Below are 20796 nucleotides of genomic sequence, written 5' to 3'. Positions count from 1 at the left end.
ATGTGGCTATCTTGTTAAAAGAAGCATTTATTAAGCTAATCTTGTTATTAATGGATTTATTTATGATAAATTGTTTTTAGCTTAAATTTTATAATTGTTTTCTTTTAGCATTGTGGGACATAAAAACATATTTTTGACCATATGTCTATAATCATTTTTGTCTAAAATGCTATTCATGATTGAAAATGTCTATGATTCAACGAGCAAAACTGAGATCAATTTGGTTAAGCTTGTCGCTAGCTGAGTTTGTAAAGAACTGATTAATTGAATAAGACTGGAAGTTTCAGTTGTTTGATCGATTGACACAGTTGCTAGATGTTGTGGCATAAAAATACTGGTTCTGCCTTTCAAGGCATCACCGTAATTAATTTTGGAGAACTTTTATGAACATCACTATTCTCTGGATAGTGGTTAGATATTATAGGGTATTGATGCCCTGATTAATAAGTGTGATACAGTGCACCTGAGAAAAAAGAATTACTAGCAGTCTGAAAATATAATTGTCTCTTCTAATTCAAACTGATCCCAGACATAATTTAAATCACTCCTAGAATCAGTGCCATGGGGCATAGTATTTGCTGATATTAAATACTTCTAGCAAGTTTGAGTAGGTTAAGACTCCTTAAATATAAAAACATAGTTATGCTTATAGAACCTTGATGGGTTTTTTTCCTTTAGGGGAGCTGCTTTAAGAAGAAGAGATGATTTTTTTTTTAGTAGAAGGCAGTGGTAAAAATATTTTTGTCATTTACTATGCCAGTAATTCATTTAGATAGCAATGGCTTATGTATTTTAGCTTTCAAAAGTGAATAGATATTAAAATTTATTTTGATTTTCTTGATTCCTTGTGTTTACGTAAAAGATATCTGTCTTGGCCTATGAAACTGATCGAGACTCTGATATTTATCCAGGAGAGGTAGTGGCCTTCACAAGACAAAAATTACTACAACAATCATAATGATGATGAATATCGTGAGGGTAATGGCAATGATGATGATATTGTTGATAATAAAGATAATGAATTTTCTAATGATGATGCCTTATTTGATGATTTTAAAAAAATGAACTCGTGAATTGCTTAATGTCAGAGAAGTTTGGGCTTCACCTCTCCATCTTGCTGAAAACACAGGTAATAATAAAGAAACACAAATGATCTCAGAGGACATGGTACTTTCTTCTAAAATAGTATCAGAAAACATTTGGGCAAATGAGGATGAGTTCCTTTTCCCCCTAAATTAAAAGAGGAAAACATGGGTCAGTGGTAAGGCCCTTTTAACATCTTGAGATATGTCCCATGGGGTTAGTGCCAACTGGGTAGGCTTTGGATTATTAAAATAACTCTGACTATAAACGACCTCATCTGGAGCTTTCTCTGATTCAGTAGACAAGATACTCTCCTCTGGGCATGACCTAGTATTGTCTGCCTTGAACTTTTCTCTCTTTTATTATCCCTTATCCCAGATGCATGTCACATCTATCCCATGCCCCCCATTCCTTGCCTAGTCTTACCTCCCACAAAGAAGAATATGCATTTGAGTTAAAGTCTAGATTGTAAAAAGCCATATCTAGGGTTCCCAGTGCTTCACCTGTGTTTGGAAAAAAAATAGCCTTTTGGTTCGTTTGAAATGTGCAGGGGAAAAAAAAGGACCCAAGTTTGCTGCCCCTCTCATGCCATCCTTCAACAACTGCCCCCCACTACCATACACATCTGACTCGGTTGGGCTACATCCTACCTCTCAAAAACCAGATCACTGAGAAATCTGTTACTTTTATTCATAAATGTGAACAATGTTTTAGAGACCAACAATACAAAAAATATATATATATATGTATCATCCACAAGATTTGGCTGTTCACCCACAATAGCATTAATGACTTCCAATTATTTAGCAAGGCCTTGATTAGAATGAGCCATCTCTGCCCATTTGAAACTCCATTTGCCCTAAAGAGCAAAGGATTTGAGCTATTCTTGCAGTGATTACCATTTCCAAGAGAATGTGATCCATGGACAAATTGAACTTAACTTCTCTCAAAAAAAAATTGCCAACGTCTTTATCATGACATCCATTTAATTGATATTCAGAGGCCGCAACACACAGAAGAAATGGCCTTTCCATATGATATAGAAACTGATATTATATTTTGGAAAATAAAACAATTTATGGGCTTTGAGGATTAAGTCCAACAGAAATTGGCTGAGAACTTTTAACAATTCAGAGGGTAGAACCAATCAGAGTTAGAACCACTCAAGAAACTCTGAGACTTAAAAGATAAAATGCCTTCATAAAACCTTAGATTTTGTAGCAGTATCGCCCCCCTCCCACCCTTGGAGTTATCTTATGTACTGATTTGTCTTTACCTGAAGGTTTTACTGTCACAATGGACCAGGAGCATCTTGAATTTTATCTTCCTTGATATTAATAAGAAATCAGGTTTGCAAGAGTAGCTATTAGTGAAAGATCATATTTTCCATTTATTTGATGGTTAATCTTTTCATATGGTTTGGCCTAATCATGAATTTTAATTAAAATTAACCTTTAAATCATTACCTTACTTCTTTTAAACAAGAGATTAGGTAAAATATGCAGCAACATAAAATGCTTTTGCGTTTTTTTCTAGAAAGATTTTTTTAAGAATTTTTTTAAAAGATTTAAGAAAATCTTCCATGAAATGTAAAATACTTTATACTAATTATTAAAAAAGAGTGATGGTGAGTTCCATTTTTAGAATTTGACTCATCTTAATTTATGCATGGAAATGATGATGCTCTTTATATTTTAGACAGTGTTTCTTTGGTTTCTTTTTTCAGTAAATATTACTCCTTAGGGAAGTAGAGTAGATTTGAAGGGTACAGGGAAGAAACCTTTTTGTCGGTGGCTCAATAGGGATCAAGCAACACAGTTTTTTGTTTTGTTTTTGCTTTTATTTGGATAATGATTACCTGATGATTATCTCATGCCCTTGAGTTCTCCACTTTTTACTAGCACCAATAAGGTCTCATTTTTGAGTGGTAACTGTAGTTAAAACTATTGAAGTCAAAGTCAAGAGACTTGACTTTCAAACCTGACTCTTCAATAAGCTAGCTGTGTGATCATGAGTAGGTCACCTAACCTCACTGACTCTCAGTGTCCTTTTTGTAAAAGGAGAAGGAAGACTAAATGACATCTGAAGTCTCTTCTAGTACTAGTATGCAGTGATTCAATATACTGTACTCTTGTTTTCTTAGGAATCCAGCTCATCTAACTTGAGCACAAGGGAGCAGCTACTAAAAAGAGCTGATTAACAACAATTAGAAATGACATTTCATTTGTTTTGCATGTCTTTTCAATTAAAGGCAGTTAGTGATTAAAATCACATGCTTGAAAATATATCCCTTAAAAGAAAATATTTTCAAATAAAATGTAAAACATTAAAATCTCTGGGATCAAGTCCAATTTGTATTTTAAACATTTGCCTAGTATTAAAGTTTTCTATGTTATAAGGCATGCATAGTCTTTGCAAGTGTTAGAAGCTGGAGAGACAGAGAGAGAGCAAGTGAGCAGCAAATGGAACAAATAAGAAAAAGAATGCTGAATTATTATACATACTAGTAAAAAATGATTGGTTTCCTCATAGGAAGTTGGTGGAATGAATCAGATGATGTCTTTTGTTTCAAAAATATATCTCATATTCAGTCATTTGTTTAAGGTTTTCCCTTTTTTTCTGAAAGTCAAAATCTGGCTTTTCAAATCTAAGTGAAGAATAGACTGAAAAATGGAAACCTGTTGAGTAGATTTGTTTCAATATCCATCTGTCCTCATTGATATAACCACCCTGATATCTTCGATTAAATCTCCTTTGTTTCAGTTCATAACATTATGAATTTAAGTTAACACTTTAAAACATTTCAATCTAAGTGCTTATTCCAAATAATATAATCAAGTGGTTTGATTATTCTCCCAGATGGAGGACACAGAATAGTGACAGTGACACATGGCCATAAAAAAGGAAATAAATAGTATTTATCATATATCATCAAAAAAATCCAGAAGTAAGAGAGGAGTACACTTTAAGACAGAACTTAGTACAAAAGTGCTATCATTTTTAAGAACCTTCCTGAGTGCCTACTCTGAGTGTCAAAGAAGAAAAACAAACTGTTCCTAGTGTTGAAATCTGATAAAATAGAGGAAAAAAGTCAATGGAAGGAATTTCTTTTCTTGGGACTAAAATCAGAAAAAAAAGAAGAAGAAGAACCCTATGCTACGAATATCACTGTACTAACATGCAGGCTTTGCTAAATCCCAATAGATAAACATGTGTGATATCTTAAACTCTGTTCATGGCTTTGCCAAAATTAACACCACTGCTATTAATATTTTAATGTAAATTTATTTCTTTCAAAGAGAGTTGATGTTTTCTTAAACATATAACTCTCCTTTCCTTAATATAACTTTAAAGTAGGGAGGAACTTGGTGACTTCAAGGTTATTGTCAAATATATGACTAACAGCTCAGGTCATTTTACATGTAATCCATTTTTTAATTGTATTTCCTTGACAATGCTACAAATGCATGCTGAAAGAAATGTTCTAGAAATAGTACGTAGAATCTAAATGACACAACAATATTGACTATTTAAGAAACAATTGCTGTTTTCTCCAGTAGTTCTAGGCAGCCTATAGTAAACAAAGAAACTTTTTAAAGGAATTAAAGTAAATTTATTATAGTTCCCAATATATTTGTATTGCAAATATTAAATTTCTTTCCCTATGTTTATTAAAATAGTCATATGTCTGTGGTTTTATCCGTTTGAAACTATGTCCTTGCATTTTTCTGGCCCAAAGACATATCAGTAACAGTAAGAAAAAAAATGAAAAATTAAAAAAAAAATTAAGTTAGTTCTTGATAAATCAAGAAGTGGTAAAACTCAGAAATAATTTTTTAGTCTTTCCCTCAGTATTCCTCGATCTACCGAGTAAACAGCTTTTATTTAATCAGTTTTAGAATCCAATCTCTTTGGAACTATTTTTAGTACTTACTGGCACTGTCTGCATTTTCTGGGCAGCTGTACCAGATTTATAGCTCTGGAAGTGCTGTGTTATTTATTACCTTCCAAGAAGCAATGAAGTGGTGTCTTGCATATGCATATGTCAAAAATTTTAAAGTTTAGTACAATGGTTCAGTTAATTCTTTCCCAGAACAACAGGCAAAAAATATAGCTTTTAATTTGGCAACGAATATCCTTTATTCATTTCTTTTTCAAAAGCAAAAGTCTTTCTCTTGGAAGTTTCATATCCAGCACTAAATTTCTCTTCTTTGATTTTACAAATCCTTACAAAGAATTAAAGTCTCAGATGAGCTTAAGATCCTGTTTATTTCAGCAGTTTTTCTCCTGGGTTTGCAAACTCAAAGCTTATTTTTGAATTTAGGAAGAAATATCACTCACAAATGTAATTAAGTCTTTTGCATTACATGAGGTTATTAGAAAGTCCATACATTTTTCTTAACCTGAAGTGGAACTGTCAATTTTGTATACTTGAGATCAATGTCATTTAAGATATCAGAATCCAAAATCAACATATAGTGTGTTGCATCTGGTTCATATATGTTGTTTTCTTCTCTAAGGTTTTGTTTTCCCTTTTTATTGTTTGTATATGTGTGACTGATAGATGTAAGGTTTTGTATTTTATAAGTAATGCACTGGCCACTTACCACACTTAGTACTTGTCACCACTTCTGAAAATAAAGGTTTACAACTAGGTTGTAAATTTTTACCAGAGATTGAAACTTTAGCTTATTATATCCCAAAGATAAAAAAATAGTTGTTTTATAAAATAATTCTGAAATTGTTTTCTGGACAGTTTCATTAAAGTAAAAGAAAAAAAAACCTAGGTCAATAATTATAGCATATTCCTATTCCTACACAAACTGAGAATTAAAAACAAGAACCTGCTCTTTCTCCTTTTGTCTTTTAAAATAGGAATTATCCTTTTAATTTATGCATTTATTCATCTAACAAATGCTTACTGAATGTGTTAGTATATGCCTTCTGCTGTGTCCTTAGAGATGATACATATAAATGAAAGTTGATGCCATCTTAGCCTACACTCACATCCATTAGTGTATTAAGGCTTAAGTAAATTACCAAGAGATACACACATATGAGTGATAGCTAGTGCTCTCACCAAAGGAAGAACAGTTGGGAGACATATCCAAGGGTTTTTTCAGGTAGCATTTGTCCCTATAAACAAGGGAAAATAATTTTATATGTAGGTTTGGAATTCAGGATACTACAGGTCAATTATCCCCAATTTTTAACTTTTTTGTATATACGATTTATCTATGCTAAATTTAGTGAGGTCATGAATTAAGGAACCATACATCTTTATTTCCCCTTTTACCTTTCCCACACCTTTCTCATATCATGGTCTAACATATGGCAAAGGGCTTCAGTTTTTTTCATTGCTCATGTGGGTGTGACTGCCAGTTGAGTTAACTGCCATAGGGTAGAACTAATGTTGGATCCATGTGTTAGTCATTCTTTTTTTTTTTTTTTTTTTTTTTTTTTAATTTTTTGTTTATTGCAGTAACATTGGTTTATAACATTGGAAAAATTTCAGGGGGACATCAATGTACTTCTATTTCTGCATGGACTACATCATGTTCACCACCAAAATACTAATTACAACCCATCACCACACACATGTACCGAATTATCCCTTTCACCCTCCTCCCTCCCCCCTTCCCCTCTGGTAACCACCAATCCAATCTCTGTCCCTATGTGTTTGTTTATTGTTGTTATTATCTACTACTTAATGAAGGAAATCATACGGTATTTGACCTTCTCCCTCTGACTTATTTCACTTTGCATTATACCCTCAATGTCCATCCATGTTGTCACAAATGGCTGGATTTCGTCGTTTCTTATGGCTGAGTAGTATTCCATTGTGTATATATACCACAGCTTCTTTATCCATTCGTCCCTTGATGGGCACTTAGGTTGCTTCAAGTCTTGGCTATCGTGAATAAGGCTGCAATGAACACAGGGGTGCATGTACCTTTGCAAATTGGTGTTTGCAAGTTCTTTGGATAAATACCCAACAGTGCAATAGCTGCATCATATGGTAGCTCTATTGTTGATTTTTGAGGAATCTCCATACTGTTTTCCATAGTGGCTGCACCAGTTTGCACTCCCACCAGCAGTGTATGAGAGTTCCCTTCTCTCCACAACCTCTCCAACACATGTTGTTTCCTGTCTTGTTAATTATAGCCATTCTGACAGGCGTGAGGTGATATCTCATTGTAGTTTTGATTTGCATTTCCCTGATAGTTAGTGATTTTGAACATCTTTTCATGTGTCTGTTGGCCATCTGTATATCTTCTTTGGAGAAATGTCTGTTCAGGTCTTTTGCCCATTTTTAATTGGGTTGGTAGTTTTTGTTGTTGAGATGCATGAGTTCTTTATATATTTTGGAGATTAAGCCCTTATCAGATGTATGGTTTGCAAATATCTTCTCCCAATTGTTAGGTTGTCTTTTCGTTTTGTTGATGGTTTCCTTTGCTGTGCAGAAGCTTTTTAGTTTGATGTAGTCCCATTTGTTTATTTTTTCTATTGTTTCTCTTGCCCGGTCAGATGTGGTGTTTGAAAAGATGTTGCTAAGACCGATGTGGAAGAGCGTACTGCCTATGTTTTCTTCTAGAAGTTTCACAGTTTCAGGTCTTACATTCAAGTCTTTAATCCATTTGGAGTTAATTTTTGTGTATGGTGTAAGGTAAGGGTCTACTTTCAGTTTTTTGCATGTGGCTATCCAGTTTTCCCAACACCATTTGTTGAAGAGACTTTCTTTTCCCCATTGTATGTTCTTGGCTCCTTTGTCGAAGATTAGCTGTCCATAGATGTGTGGGTTTATTTCTGGGCTTTCGATTCTATTCCATTGATCTGTGTGTCTGTTTTTGTGCCAGTACCATGCTGTTTTGGTTACTATAGCTTTGTAGTATATTTTGAAATCAGGGAGTGTGATACCTCCAGCTTTGTTCTTTTTTCTCAGGATTCCTTTAGCTATTCGGGGTCTTTTGTTGTTCCATATAAATTTTAGGATTCTTTGTTCTATTTCTGTGAAAAATGTTGTTGGAACTTTGATAGGGATTGCATTGAATCTATAGATGGCTTTAGGAAGTATGGACATCTTAACTATGTTAATTCTTCCAATCCAAGAGCACGGAATATCTTTCCATTTCTTTGTGTCCTCTTCAATTTCTTTCAGCAATGTTTTATAGTTTTCGATTTACAGATCTTTCACCTCTTTGGTTAAGTTTATTCCTAGGTATTTTATTCTTTTTGTTGCAATTGTAAATGGGATGGTATTCTTAATTTCTCTTTCTGCTACTTCGTTGTTAGTGTACAGAAATGCAACTGATTTTTGTATGTTGATTTTGTATCCTGCAACTTTACCATAGTCGTTTATTACTTCTAAAAGTTTTCTGGTGGATTCTTTAGGGTTTTCTATATATAAAATCATGTCATCTGCAAATAGTGACAGTTTCACTTCTTCCTTTCCAATTTGGATCCCTTTTATTTCTTTCTCTTGCCTGATTGCTCTGGCTAGGACTTCCAATACTATGTTAAATAGGAGTGGTGACAGTGGGCATCCTTGTCTAGTTCCTGTTCTTAGAGGGATAGCTTTCAGTTTTTCACCATTGAGGATGATATTAGCTGTGGGTTTCTCATATATGGTCTTTATTATGTTGAGGTACTTTCCTTCTATACCCATTTTATTCAGAGTTTTTATCATAAATGGATGCTGTATCTTGTCAAATGCTTTCTCTGCATCTATTGAGATGATCATGTGATTTTTGTTCTTCATTTTATTAATGTGGTGTATTACGTTGATTGATTTGCGAATGTTAAACCATCCCTGCATACCTGAAATAAATCCCACTTGATCATGGTGTATAATCTTTTTAACGTATTGTTGTATGCGATTTGCTAGTATTTTGTTGAGGATTTTCGCATCGATGTTCATCAGTGATATTGGCCTGTAATTTTCTTTTTGTGTTGTCCTTGTCTGGTTTTGGTATCAGGGTAATGTCAGCTTCGTAGAATGAGTTAGGAGCTTCCCCCTCCTCAATTGTTTGGAAGAGTTTGAGAAGGATAGGTATTAACTCTTCTTTGAATGTTTGGTAGAATTCACCAGGAAGCCATCTGGTCCTGGACTTTTATTTTTGGGGAGGTTTTTGATTACTGTTTCGATCTCCTTACTGGTGATTGGTCTATTCAAATTCTCTACTTCTTCTTGATCCAGTTTTGGAAGGTTGTATGATTCTAAGAATTTATCCATTTCTTCCAGATTGTCGAATTGGTTGGCATATAGTTTTTCATAGTATTCTCTTATAATCTTTTGTATTTCTGAGGTGTCTGTTGTAACCTCTCCTCTTTCATTTCTGATTTTACTTATTTGTGCCTTCTCTCTTTTTTTCTTGGTGAGTCTAGCTAAAGGTTTGTCAATTTTGTTTATCTTTTCAAAGAACCAGCTCTTGGTTTTATTAATTTTTCTATTGTTTTTGGTCTCTATTTCATTTATTTCTGCTCTGATTTTTATTATTTCCCTTCTTCTACTGATTTTGGGCTTTGTTTGTTCTTCTTTTTCCAGTTCCTTTAGGTGCATTGTTAGATTGTTTATTTGAGATTTTTCTTGTTTGTTGAGATAGGCCTGTATTGCTATAAACTTCCCTCTTAGAACCGCTTTTGCTGTATCCCATAAATTCTGGCATGTCGTATTTTCATTTTCCTTTGTCTCCAGGTATTTTTGATTTCTTCTTTGATTTCTTCGTTAACCCAATCGTTGTTCAGTAGCATTTTGTTTAATCTCCATGTATTTGTGGCTTTTCTGATTTTCTTCCTATAGTTGATTTCTAGTTTCATACCGTTGTGGTCAGAAAAAGATGGTTGGTATTATTTCAATCTTCTTAAATTTATGGAGACTTGTTTTGTGGCCTAATATGTGATCAATCCTGGAGAATGTTCCATGTGCATTTGAAAAGAACGTGTATTCTTCGGTTTTTGGATGGAATGCTCTGTATATATCTACTAGGTCCATCTGTTCTAGTGTGTCGTTTAAGGCCAATGTTTCCTTATTGATCTTCTGTTTGGATGATCTATCCGTTGGTGTAAGTGGAGTGTTAAAGTCCCCTACTATTATTGTGTTACTGTCTATTTCTGTTTTTATGTCTGTTAATAATTGCTTTATATATTTAGGTGCACCTACATTGGAGTGCGTAGATATTTACAAGTGTTATATCCTCTTGTTGGATTGTTCCTTGATCATTTTGTAATGCCCTTCTTTGTCTCGTTTTACAGTTTTTGTTTTAAAGTCTATTTTGTCTGATACGAGTACTGCTATCCCAGCTTTCTTTTCATTGCCATTTGCGTGGAGTATCTTTTTCCATCCCTTCACTTTCAGTTTGTGAGTGTCTTTAGGTCTGAAGTGTGTCTCTTGTATGCAGCATATATATGGGTCTTGTTTTTTTATCCAGTCAGCCACCCTATGCCTTTTAATTGGAGCATTTAGTCCATTGACGTTTAAAGTAGCTATTGATAAGTATGTACTTACTGCCATTTTTAACTTTTTTTTTTTCCCTCAGTGTTTTAGTAGTCCTTCTCTGTTCCTTACTTCTTCTATACAGAATTGATGGTCACTTTAGTTTGACCTCTGTCTGAAAGCTGTACTCTTTAACTACCCTCCTCCCTCCTTTTATGTTTTTGATATCATATCCAACTTCTTTTTTGTGCATTTGTATCCATTACGTTCTAATCGTGGAAATAGATATTTTTTCCTATTTGTGGTCTTCTCTTTTCCCCTTAAATCAGTCCCTTTAACATTTCTTGTAACACTGGTTTCTTGGTGACAAACTCCTTTAATTTTTGCTTGTCTGGGAAATTTTTGATCTCTCCTTCCATTTTGAATGATAACCTTGCTGGGTAGAGTATTCTTGGCTGTAAGTTTTTCCTTTTAGCACTTTAAATATATCATGCCATTCTCTTCTAGCCTGTAAGGTTTCTGCTGAGAAGTCAGCTGATAGCCTTATGGGGTTTCCTTTGTATGTAACTTGACATTCTCTTGCGGCTTTTAGGATTCTCTCTTTATCTTTAATTCTGGACATTTTGATTATGATGTGTCTTGGTGTGGGCCTCTTTGGGTTTATCTTGTTTGGGGCTCTCTGTGCCTCCTGTACCTGGATGTCTGTTTCCTTCCTTAGGTTAGGGAAGTTTTCATCTATTATTTCTTGAAATAGATTCTCTGCCCCCTTGTCTCGCTCTTCTCCTTCCGGGACACCTATAACACGGATGTTAGTGCGCTTGATGTTGTCCCAGAGGTCCCTTAGACTGTCCTCACTCTTTTTAATTCTTTTCTCTTTTACCTGTTCACCTTGGGTAATTTCTTCTAGTCTTTCTTCCAGCTCACAGATCCGTTCTTCTGTATCCTCTACTCTGCTTTTGAGTCCCTCTAATGAATTTTTCATTTCCAGTATTGTATTCTTCATTTCTGATTGGTTCTTTTTATATCTTCCATTTCTTTGTTGACATTCTCACTGAGTTCATCTATTCTTCTCCCCAGATCAGTTAGCATCCTTAACACTCTTAGTTTGAACTCTCTGTCGGGTAGGTTGCTCATTTCTGTTTCACTTAGTTCCTTTTCTGGGGTTTTGTCCTGTTCCCTTACTTGGAATGTATTCTTTTGCCTCCTCATTTTGCCTCTTTCCCTGTGCTTGTGTCTACGTATTAGGTAGGTCAGCTACGTCTCCTGCTCTTGGATAGGTGACCTTATGTAAGTGATGGCTTAGGAGGCTTCCAGTGTGCTTCCCTCAGTTCTCAATGTTCCAGGGGTGGGCCCTATGTGGGCTACGTGTGTGCTTCTATTGTGGCCTGTTAGCTCTCCCTATAGGCGCCCAGGGAGGCTGAGTTATGCTCCTGGCCAGCTGTTGTAATGCTCAGCTGCTTGTAGTTGTTGTGGGCCCTTCAGTCTCTTTATCAGGTGTGAGGAGCCCCAGCACAGTTGGCTGCAAGTTCTAATACCACATCTGTGTTGCAGTATTTCTTTTAAGTGAGTAGGCCCCCAGCGTGGCAGGTTGTTAGGCTCAGGGCCTTAGAATTGCTGTAAACCTCTAGCCTATTAGGTCTCTTGTCAGCTCTCTGAGGATTGCAGCTGGGTGGGGCTGGCCTCAGGCACAGGAGCACCCAATTGTTTCAGGCTTTGGAAGGTGGGGCAAACCTCCTATGTGGGTCTTTGAGAAGCACAAGTCTTCTGCAGCTGACAAGCCCTGCCACCCACAGGTCCACACACACAGTCAACACAGTCCTGCCCCGTGTGAGCGCCCGACCTCCCAAGCGGACCCAGTCTCTCCACGGCGGGAGCCCCACACACTCCGCCACCACCCCACACTCTCCACCCGCTCCTTGTGCACACCCTGCCCCGCTCAAGTCAGCTCAGTTGCCAGGCTGCAGAAAATCCAGTCACCAATCTATGCAGGCCCACACGTTGCCTGAGGGTTTGTTGTTAGGCGGGGCCAGTCTCTAGGGTGGGCTGCCTGCCCTGGCTGAGCTGGATTAAATCGGTGCTCTAGCGGGTGGAGCAGACCCTGGGCTAGCAGGTCTCAGGGAAAACTCCAATGGCGTCTGTGTCAGCACGCTCACACCAGGCCACAACAATGGCCGCCGCCAATGTCCCAGTCCCTGGAGAGGTCTCACCCCTCACCGAGATGCACTCAGGGCCTATTAGGTGAGTCTCTTGTCACCAAAGCAGTGTGCACCTTTCTTTCTGGTGATTTTAGGATGCTTTCTGGAACGGATGAGTTTGTGCGCGGGCCCTTTAAGAGCCAGTTTTAGTTTCTTTGTGAGCCGGGTTTTCTGGGGGTGCTACCCAATGCTTTAGTAGCAGGCAAGGTCAGATATTATGCCGCTGGTCTCGATTGTGCTGGGTCCACACAATGCCCACAGCGGGGGCGCTCCCGGCTCAGGGCCCCGCGCCTCCAGGGAGGCTGCGTACCTGTGAGCTGCTCCCGGTGGCCGTGAAGCTGGCGGCTTGTGAAGGCGGCGTTTTTCCTCTCCGGAAGGGAGTCTCTGCCTCTTCTACCCCAGTTAGGATTGTCCGTTGTTGCAGGAGTTCCTCTTATCCAGTTTTCAGTTCTGTCTCAGGGGTAATTTTTCCACGAGTAGTTGTAAATTGGCTGTGTCCACGGGAGGAGGTGAGTTCAGAGTCTGCCTACGCCGCCATCTTGACTCCCTCCTCCCATGTGTTAGTCATTCTTTATTCCTGAAGGAGACAAGACAGAGGAACAGTCTTGGAATAGTCATTCAATAATGATAGTAAGCTCACGTTGGCACCACACTTTGGCATCAAACTTAGATATCTGGCCAAAACTTTCTTGAAAATTATTTATGTCTTATGTGTGGGCAACTCCTTTTCAAATTGCTTGGAGAATACAAGTCATTTGTAGAGCTCTAAATATCTGGGTGGGTATGCATGCAATCACCTGACTGAGCATAGATGTTTGTTAAAAAAAAATATGAATCTTAGAACAGTACAGTCCAATAGAACCTTGTGTAATAGTGGAAATGTTCTATATCTGTGCTATCCAACACAGTAGCCACTACCCATATGTACCCATGAGAACTTAAAACGTGGCTAGTGAGATTGAGGAACTGATTTTTAGATTTTATCTAATTTTAATTAATTAAAATTTAAATTTAAATACTTGTGGCTTATTGCTATCGTATTGGACAGAGCAGTCATAGAAGACAGAGGAGCAATATGGACATTATACATTATCTGGTATGTATATCTCATCACTTTGAGAATTTGTAATATCTATCTTTTAAGATTACTGTCACTTCACATAAAATAATTAAAAGACAATGATGAAGGCAAAAAAAATATTTAGTTATCACTGTGTTCTTAGATGACTGGCATATAGTAGATGCTCAGTAAATACTTCCTGTTAAAAGACTAAAAATAAAAAAGACAATGAACATGCTGTTCTTGGATTTTTTGATCTACGTAAACTAGCTTTTGTTTGCTTGGGAAAGAAAAGGTTCATTCAAAATTCAGACAACCCATAAGACTAAACTCTAAATTTACAAGCACAAAATATGCAAACATAAAATTAAAAATTAAAACTAGCATATTCTATTTCCCAGATGTAGTATAGTCATGAATTAGATCCTTGGGTCTGAAAGTCAAGGACTTAAGAGTATTTACTTGTTCATTTTATACTATATGATATATACTAGTTTCTCCTTATAGAACCTCTAATAATACTTTATAATCTCCATTTATAGCTCTTATTAAAATATAATTTTTCTCTTAATTAATATAAATTTGTTAGTATCAATACCATCGTTAAATACTTAGATTGTCATTGATTTTTCTATCATCTTAGCTAGAATTTAATTTCCATTACATTAGTAAAATATGTTTACCCACCACCATATTCCCAGTGCCTAGAAGAATGCTGTGACCATATTAGCCACTCAATATTGGCATGCCAAGAATTAACAAAATTGTATTAAGTGCCATGGATTTTTATGAAGTGCAATTTAGAAACGATGTTTTCTAGTCATAAATGTAGCATTCTAGATTTGAACTTTCCTAAAAGCCTTTTGAATTATCATTAGAAAAATAAAATTATCATTAATTACTAAGTTTATATAGATCAAATTATAATAGTAAACACTTTATTTATATTTAATATTATTGTTATAAAATTCTATTCTTAAAATACACAGTTGAAAAATAGATTTCAGTTTGCTAATTTTCACACTTGTAAGTAGATATGACATGAAAAATGTTTCCCTTGCTATATACTTTATTCAAAGAAAAGGCAAATTGTTTATTGGTTTATAGGAGTAAAATATTAATAGAATGCTCATTTTACTTGTATGAATTAAAAACAAGATAACCAATACACATTGTTTACTTCATATTAAAAATTTTTTAAAAATCGCATTGGAGCAAACTGATGATTTTAATTAATATTTCTGAAATGCCACCTTAAATTTCATAATAAACATCTAATTCTTCCACCAAGATGTATTATGGTTCCGGATTTGAATAAAAGTATAAATGAATCTCAGCAAAAAAAAAAGTCCAAAAATTTGCAGAAATATCTTTAAACGATTCATGAGGAAAAAGATAGTTGTACTTGAGTATTGTACAAAATTATATGTAGGCAATTATAACAATTTGGAAAATTAAAAAGTCAATAGGAACATATAATCTCACCATATATTCTAGTGATCCTTGAAAACCTGATATCATTTATTAGTTTCTAACTTTTAGGATTTTATTTTAGACACTGGTATGACAAAACTATGAAAAAAAACCCTCAGATGTTGTCTTGTTCTTTTATGACAGAGCACATAAATGAGAGATCAATAACTGATCCTTGCCACGTCAGTAACTTTTATGTTAAAGAAATAGATTGGAGAATTAAAAATTATAGTGTGTGTGCGTGTGTGTGTGTGCACGCACACATAAGGGTTCATAATCATGCATGTGCTGAGAATCTTAAGGCCTTCTGATCTTTTCTTCACAGTCTCCAGTACCTTTTTATCGTATTCATTTCTGTCAAAGTGCTACAAGTAACACAGGATAAGACTGCCCCTGAGAGCCAGTCAACACTGCTGTTCTATCAGCTAGCAAGATCACTGTTCATCTGTGTAGGGTTCATCTTACTGTAGTTCAGATAGGGAACTTGAAGAATTTTTTTTTCTTTTACAAATTGGACTTGAAGAAAATTAAGATATTTGACTATTTAAAAGACTTGTTAAGAGTGTGAGACCCTTTGTGTACTGATAAGCAGCAGCACTCAAGAGATCCCATGCACACTGAGTAAGTATTTTACAATTTTATATTAATTGAACCACCTCCTTGCAGGTTTTGGGGGAAGCCAGAACCAGTGGAGACTGTTTTTTAAACATTCCTATAATTTGACTTCATGGGCATGAAGGGAATATAGTTGCTGTTCCAGGCTATATTTTCCAATTTAACAGATTGGCATGTGAGTTTCAGTCCATTGTGCTTGCTTGTTAAAAAAAAAAAGTTAATTAAATAACATTGTGTTGTTAATCTCCAAGAAAATTTCATTTCTAACACCTGTTTCTATTTTTTTAAAAAAAGGAAATTCTGTGTATTTTACACAAGGTTTTATTTTTATCCCTCTGCCAAAGGTTTTAGCTGTATTTATTAGATGTGATATATGTACTATTGTCTTGGATGAATATTTTATACTTGATTGTTACTTTTGGTGGTGAAAAGGCATCCTGGACAACTGAAATCTACAGTAAGATATTTTGAGTCATTTGGACCACCATGGTTAATTCACTTATAACTTCATTCATCATGTGAAACTTAATGACAATTCTTTTTAAAATTCTACATACTTCATCCTTTTGAAAACTTTAATAGTTTACATAATAAATTACATTTATTATCATAGAATGCTATGACCTGAAAAGCCCTCAGAACATCTTCTAGCACAATTCTCTAATTTTACAAATGCTTAAAGATGTTAAGCAGCTTGCTTGAGGTCACAATATTAGTTATAGGCAGAGTTGAGACTTAGAATTCAAGTCTTCTGGCACTTATTTCTGACCTGATCCTTTGTCATGTGGCTTCAAGAAATTGAAAAATGGTCTCCTTACATAATAACATAAGTTTAAATATGTTTCATTCTATGTTTTCTAGGGTCAAAGTATTTTTGGGCTCGATGTCATTGAAACACCAGAAGGAGACAAGATGCCACAACTGATTGTTCAAAAGGAGTTAGATAGAGAAGAGAAGGATACCTATGTAATGAAAGTAAAGGTTGAAGATGGTGGCTTTCCTCAAAGATCCAGTACTGCTATTTTGCAAGTAAGTGTTGCTGATACAAATGACAACCGCCCAGTCTTCAAGGAGAGTGAAATTGAAGTCAGTATACCAGAAAATGCTCCTGTAGGTACTTCAGTGACACAGCTACATGCTACAGATGCTGACATAGGTGAAAATGCCAGGATTCACTTCTATTTCAGCAATCTAGTCTCCAACATCGCCAAGAGGCTATTTCACCTCAACACCACCACTGGACTTATCACAATCAAAGAACCACTGGATAGGGAGGAATCACCAAACCACAAGTTACTAGTTTTAGCTAGTGATGGCGGATTGACGCCAGCAAGAGCAATGGTGCTAGTAAATGTTACAGATATCAATGATAATGTCCCATCAATTGACATAAGATACATCATCAATCCAATCAATGGCACTGTGGTTCTTTCAGAAAATGCTCCACTCAACACCAAAATTGCTCTCATAACTGTGACAGATAAGGATGCTGACCATAATGGTAGAGTGACGTGCTTTACAGATCACGAAGTCCCTTTCAGATTAAGGCCGGTATTTAGTAATCAGTTCCTCCTAGAGACTGCTGCATATCTTGACTATGAGTCCACAAGAGAATATGCCATTAAATTACTGGCCACAGATGCTGGCAAACCTCCTTTGAATCAATCATCCATGCTCCTCGTCAAAGTAAAAGATGAAAACGACAATGCTCCTGTTTTCACCCAACCTTTCATAAGTCTTTCTGTTCCTGAGAATAACTCTCCTGGCACCCAGTTGACAAAAATAAGTGCAACGGATGCAGACAGTGGGCGTAATGCTGAGATCAGTTACCTGCTAGGTGTTGATGCTCCATCTGAATTCAACCTGGATCGTCGTACAGGCATTCTGACTGCAGTGAAGAAATTGGATAGAGAAAAACAGGAAAAATATTCCTTCACGGTTCTGGCAAAAGATAATGGGATGCCACCCTTAATGACCAATGCCACAGTCTTAGTGACCGTTCTTGATCAGAATGACAACAGTCCAATTTTCACTCACAATGAGTACAACTTCTATGTCCCAGAAAACCTTCCAAGACATGGCACTGTAGGACTAATCACTGTAACTGATCCTGATTATGGAGAAAATTCTGCAGTAACTCTCTCCATTTTAGATGTGAATGATGACTTCACCATTGATCCACAGACTGGTGTCATCCAACCAAATATTTCATTTGATAGAGAAAAACAAGAATCTTATACTTTCTATGTAAAGGCTGAGGATGGTGGTAGAGTATCCCGCTCTTCAACTGCCAAAGTGACCATAAATGTGGTTGATGTCAATGACAACAAGCCAGTTTTTGTTGTCCCTTCTTCCAACTACTCCTATGAATTAGTTCTACCATCCACTAATCCAGGCACAGTGGTCTCCACGGTGGTTGCTGTTGACAATGACACTGGCATGAATGCAGAGCTTCGTTACAGCATTGTAGGAGGAAACACAAAAGGTCTGTTTATAATTGACCAAACAACAGGCAACATTACACTGAAGGAGAAATGTGTGGTTGCAGACCTTGGTTTACACAGACTGGTAATCAAAGCTAAGGACTTAGGACAACCTGATTCTCTCTTCAATGTTGTAATTGTTAATTTATTCGTGAATGAGTCAGTGACCAATGCTACACTGATTCATGAACTAGTGCGCAAAAACGTTGAAACACCAGTGACCCAAAATATTGAGACAGCTGATGCATCCTCACCAACCAGTGACTATGTCAAGATCATGGTGGCCATTGTTGCTGGCACCATAACTGTCATCCTTGTTATTTTCATCACTGCTGTAGTAAGATGCCGCCAATCACCACACCTTAAGGCTGCTCAGAAAAACAAACAGAATTCTGAATGGGTTACTCCAAACCCAGAAAACAGGCAAATGATAATGATGAAGAAAAAGAAAAAGAAGAAGAAGAAGCATGCCCCTAAGAACTTGCTGCTTAACTTTGTCACTATTGAAGAAACTAAGGCAGATGATGCTGACAATGATGGAAACAGGGTCACACTAGACCTTCCCATTGAACTGGAAGAGCAAACCATGGGCAAGTACAACTGGGGCACTACACCTACTACTTTCAAGCCTGATAGCCCTGATTTGGCCCGACACTACAAGTCTGCCTCCCCACAACCTGCCTTCCAGATCCAGCCGGAAACTCCTCTGAATTCGAAGCACCACATCATCCAGGAACTGCCTCTTGATAACACCTTCGTGGCCTGCGATTCCATCTCCAAGTGTTCCTCCAGCAGTTCTGATCCCTACAGTGTTTCTGAGTGCAGCTATCCAGTGACAACATTCAAGACCCCTGTGTCTGTACACACCAGACCGGTAGGTAATCCAAGTTTCTAACTAACCCTTCTACTTATATTTTTAAAAATTAATTTCAGTTGAAATAAAACTTTACAAAATCTATTGACTCAACAGGGGATCGAAGCAATCATATTCTGAAGAAGTATCCAAACAGATATATGGATTCATTTTAAGTTTGGTAGAAAATCAGAACAAAATGACTCATTCTTGCAGGAAAATTGGGTGCAGAATGATGATTATAATAGGGGCAATGTTGTCTGTAGATGGCAGTATGACACTTCTTGTTAGAGAATATACTGGAAAAACTCCAAAATAAAGGGCTGTGGCACTGTCCTTAGTACCACTGTGTGCATGAGGATCAGAACAGTTGGGACTAGGTACATCACAGTAAAGCTTTTTAGAATCCGATAAGCGGGTTGTAATAATGGTGTTGAGAATCTCAACTTCACTTAGGAAAAATCTGTGTCTGCCCAAGATAACCAAATAGCATCAAGATATCTTCCCTACCCACCATGCCCCCAAGCCCCACAATGAAAAGAGAGTGTCATTTTCACATTAGGAACTCACTATTTCCTGGTTCCTAAAATCTATATTCACACAATGTAGCAAGAGTGGGAATAGAAAAATGAAGTCATGCTACTCACTCTCATCTTCAAGCCAGAGAATGAAATATATATGAGATCTCTATTTTAGATATCCATTTAAGTATTTGCATATTTATGCAAGGTATTGAGAGCCCTTCAGGAGACGTTCTTAAAAGATAATGACTTTTTGAAAATGAAATATGTTTGCTTTCTCTAATGGGCCTGAAGGAAAATATGGGCATATTAAGACCCAAGAAATCTGTGTACAATAATTTAAAACCCAATAAAGTTATGAAAACAAGAGTTTATACAGTGCTTTTTATCTGTATTCTGTGGAGAAATGAATAAAAATTTATCTAGAAATTCATAAGTAAATTAAATGATTTAAGTATGGTTATTTCCTTAATAAAGTCAAGTGATGGAATTTATCTACATTTTTTCTTTCGAAGTCATGCCACATGTTGACTTTATTATTTTGTCAGTATTATTCCGAAAAAGGTCTTCATATCAGCTTCAGTAAATAAAGGCTTTTGAAAACCTATTCAGGCTTAATAAGATGGTAGTAATGTGAAAGTCAGAATAGATTTTCTTTCATCAAAGTTAGAGATATTAAAGTCTATCAGGATTCAAAATAACAATGAAAATAATTTATTGTAATTTAAGAAATAGTTTTAAGAATCGAGGTCATTAAAGGGTAAGCGTAGTTACATTATACAATAACATTAACCTTTCTCTCTTACACAGTGAAGGTCAGATACTAATTCAGTTGTGGGTGCATTTTGTTACAATAGGTCCATAATTATGCTATTGCAAATAGTAAAATAGAACCATACCCTCTTTGTAGAAAGTTTTGTTATGAGTTTACAGGGCAGAGGTTATTTCTACAGCTTGAATGAGCTCCATGTTTTCCTACCTAGATGGATCTTAGATGGGTGACAAACATAATAGATGCCTAATATCTCCTCAGGGTGTGTTTTTGTTTATATTTAACCATTTAAAAGGGCACTCTCATTT

The 20796-nt window shown here is 36.2% G+C and overlaps 1 protein-coding gene across 2 annotated transcripts in view; it reads left to right on the top strand.

Moving 5' to 3' along the window:
* The window catches only part of PCDH11X (protocadherin 11 X-linked), a 92369-nt gene that overhangs the window by 62593 nt on the left and 8980 nt on the right, over nt 1–20796 (top strand). Inside the window, exons 1-2 of one of the 2 annotated variants that reach the window (XM_087427293.1) lie at nt 12471–12754; nt 16721–19216. In XM_087427293.1, coding sequence (XP_087283419.1) covers nt 16772–19216 — 2445 coding nt within the window. In that variant the 5' untranslated portion in view covers nt 12471–12754; nt 16721–16771. Of the gene's footprint in view, nt 1–12470; nt 12755–16720; nt 19217–20796 lie in introns of those variants that run through there. The other variant, XM_004436744.3, reaches the window with a different exon arrangement.

Source organism: Ceratotherium simum, chromosome X, assembly GCF_057802395.1.
Source record: "Ceratotherium simum simum isolate JZ-2026a chromosome X, ASM5780239v1, whole genome shotgun sequence".
Taxonomy (NCBI): Eukaryota; Metazoa; Chordata; class Mammalia; order Perissodactyla; family Rhinocerotidae; genus Ceratotherium; species Ceratotherium simum.
Note: the sequence above shows the minus strand (reverse complement) of the source record. Positions and strands in the feature narration are given on the sequence as shown.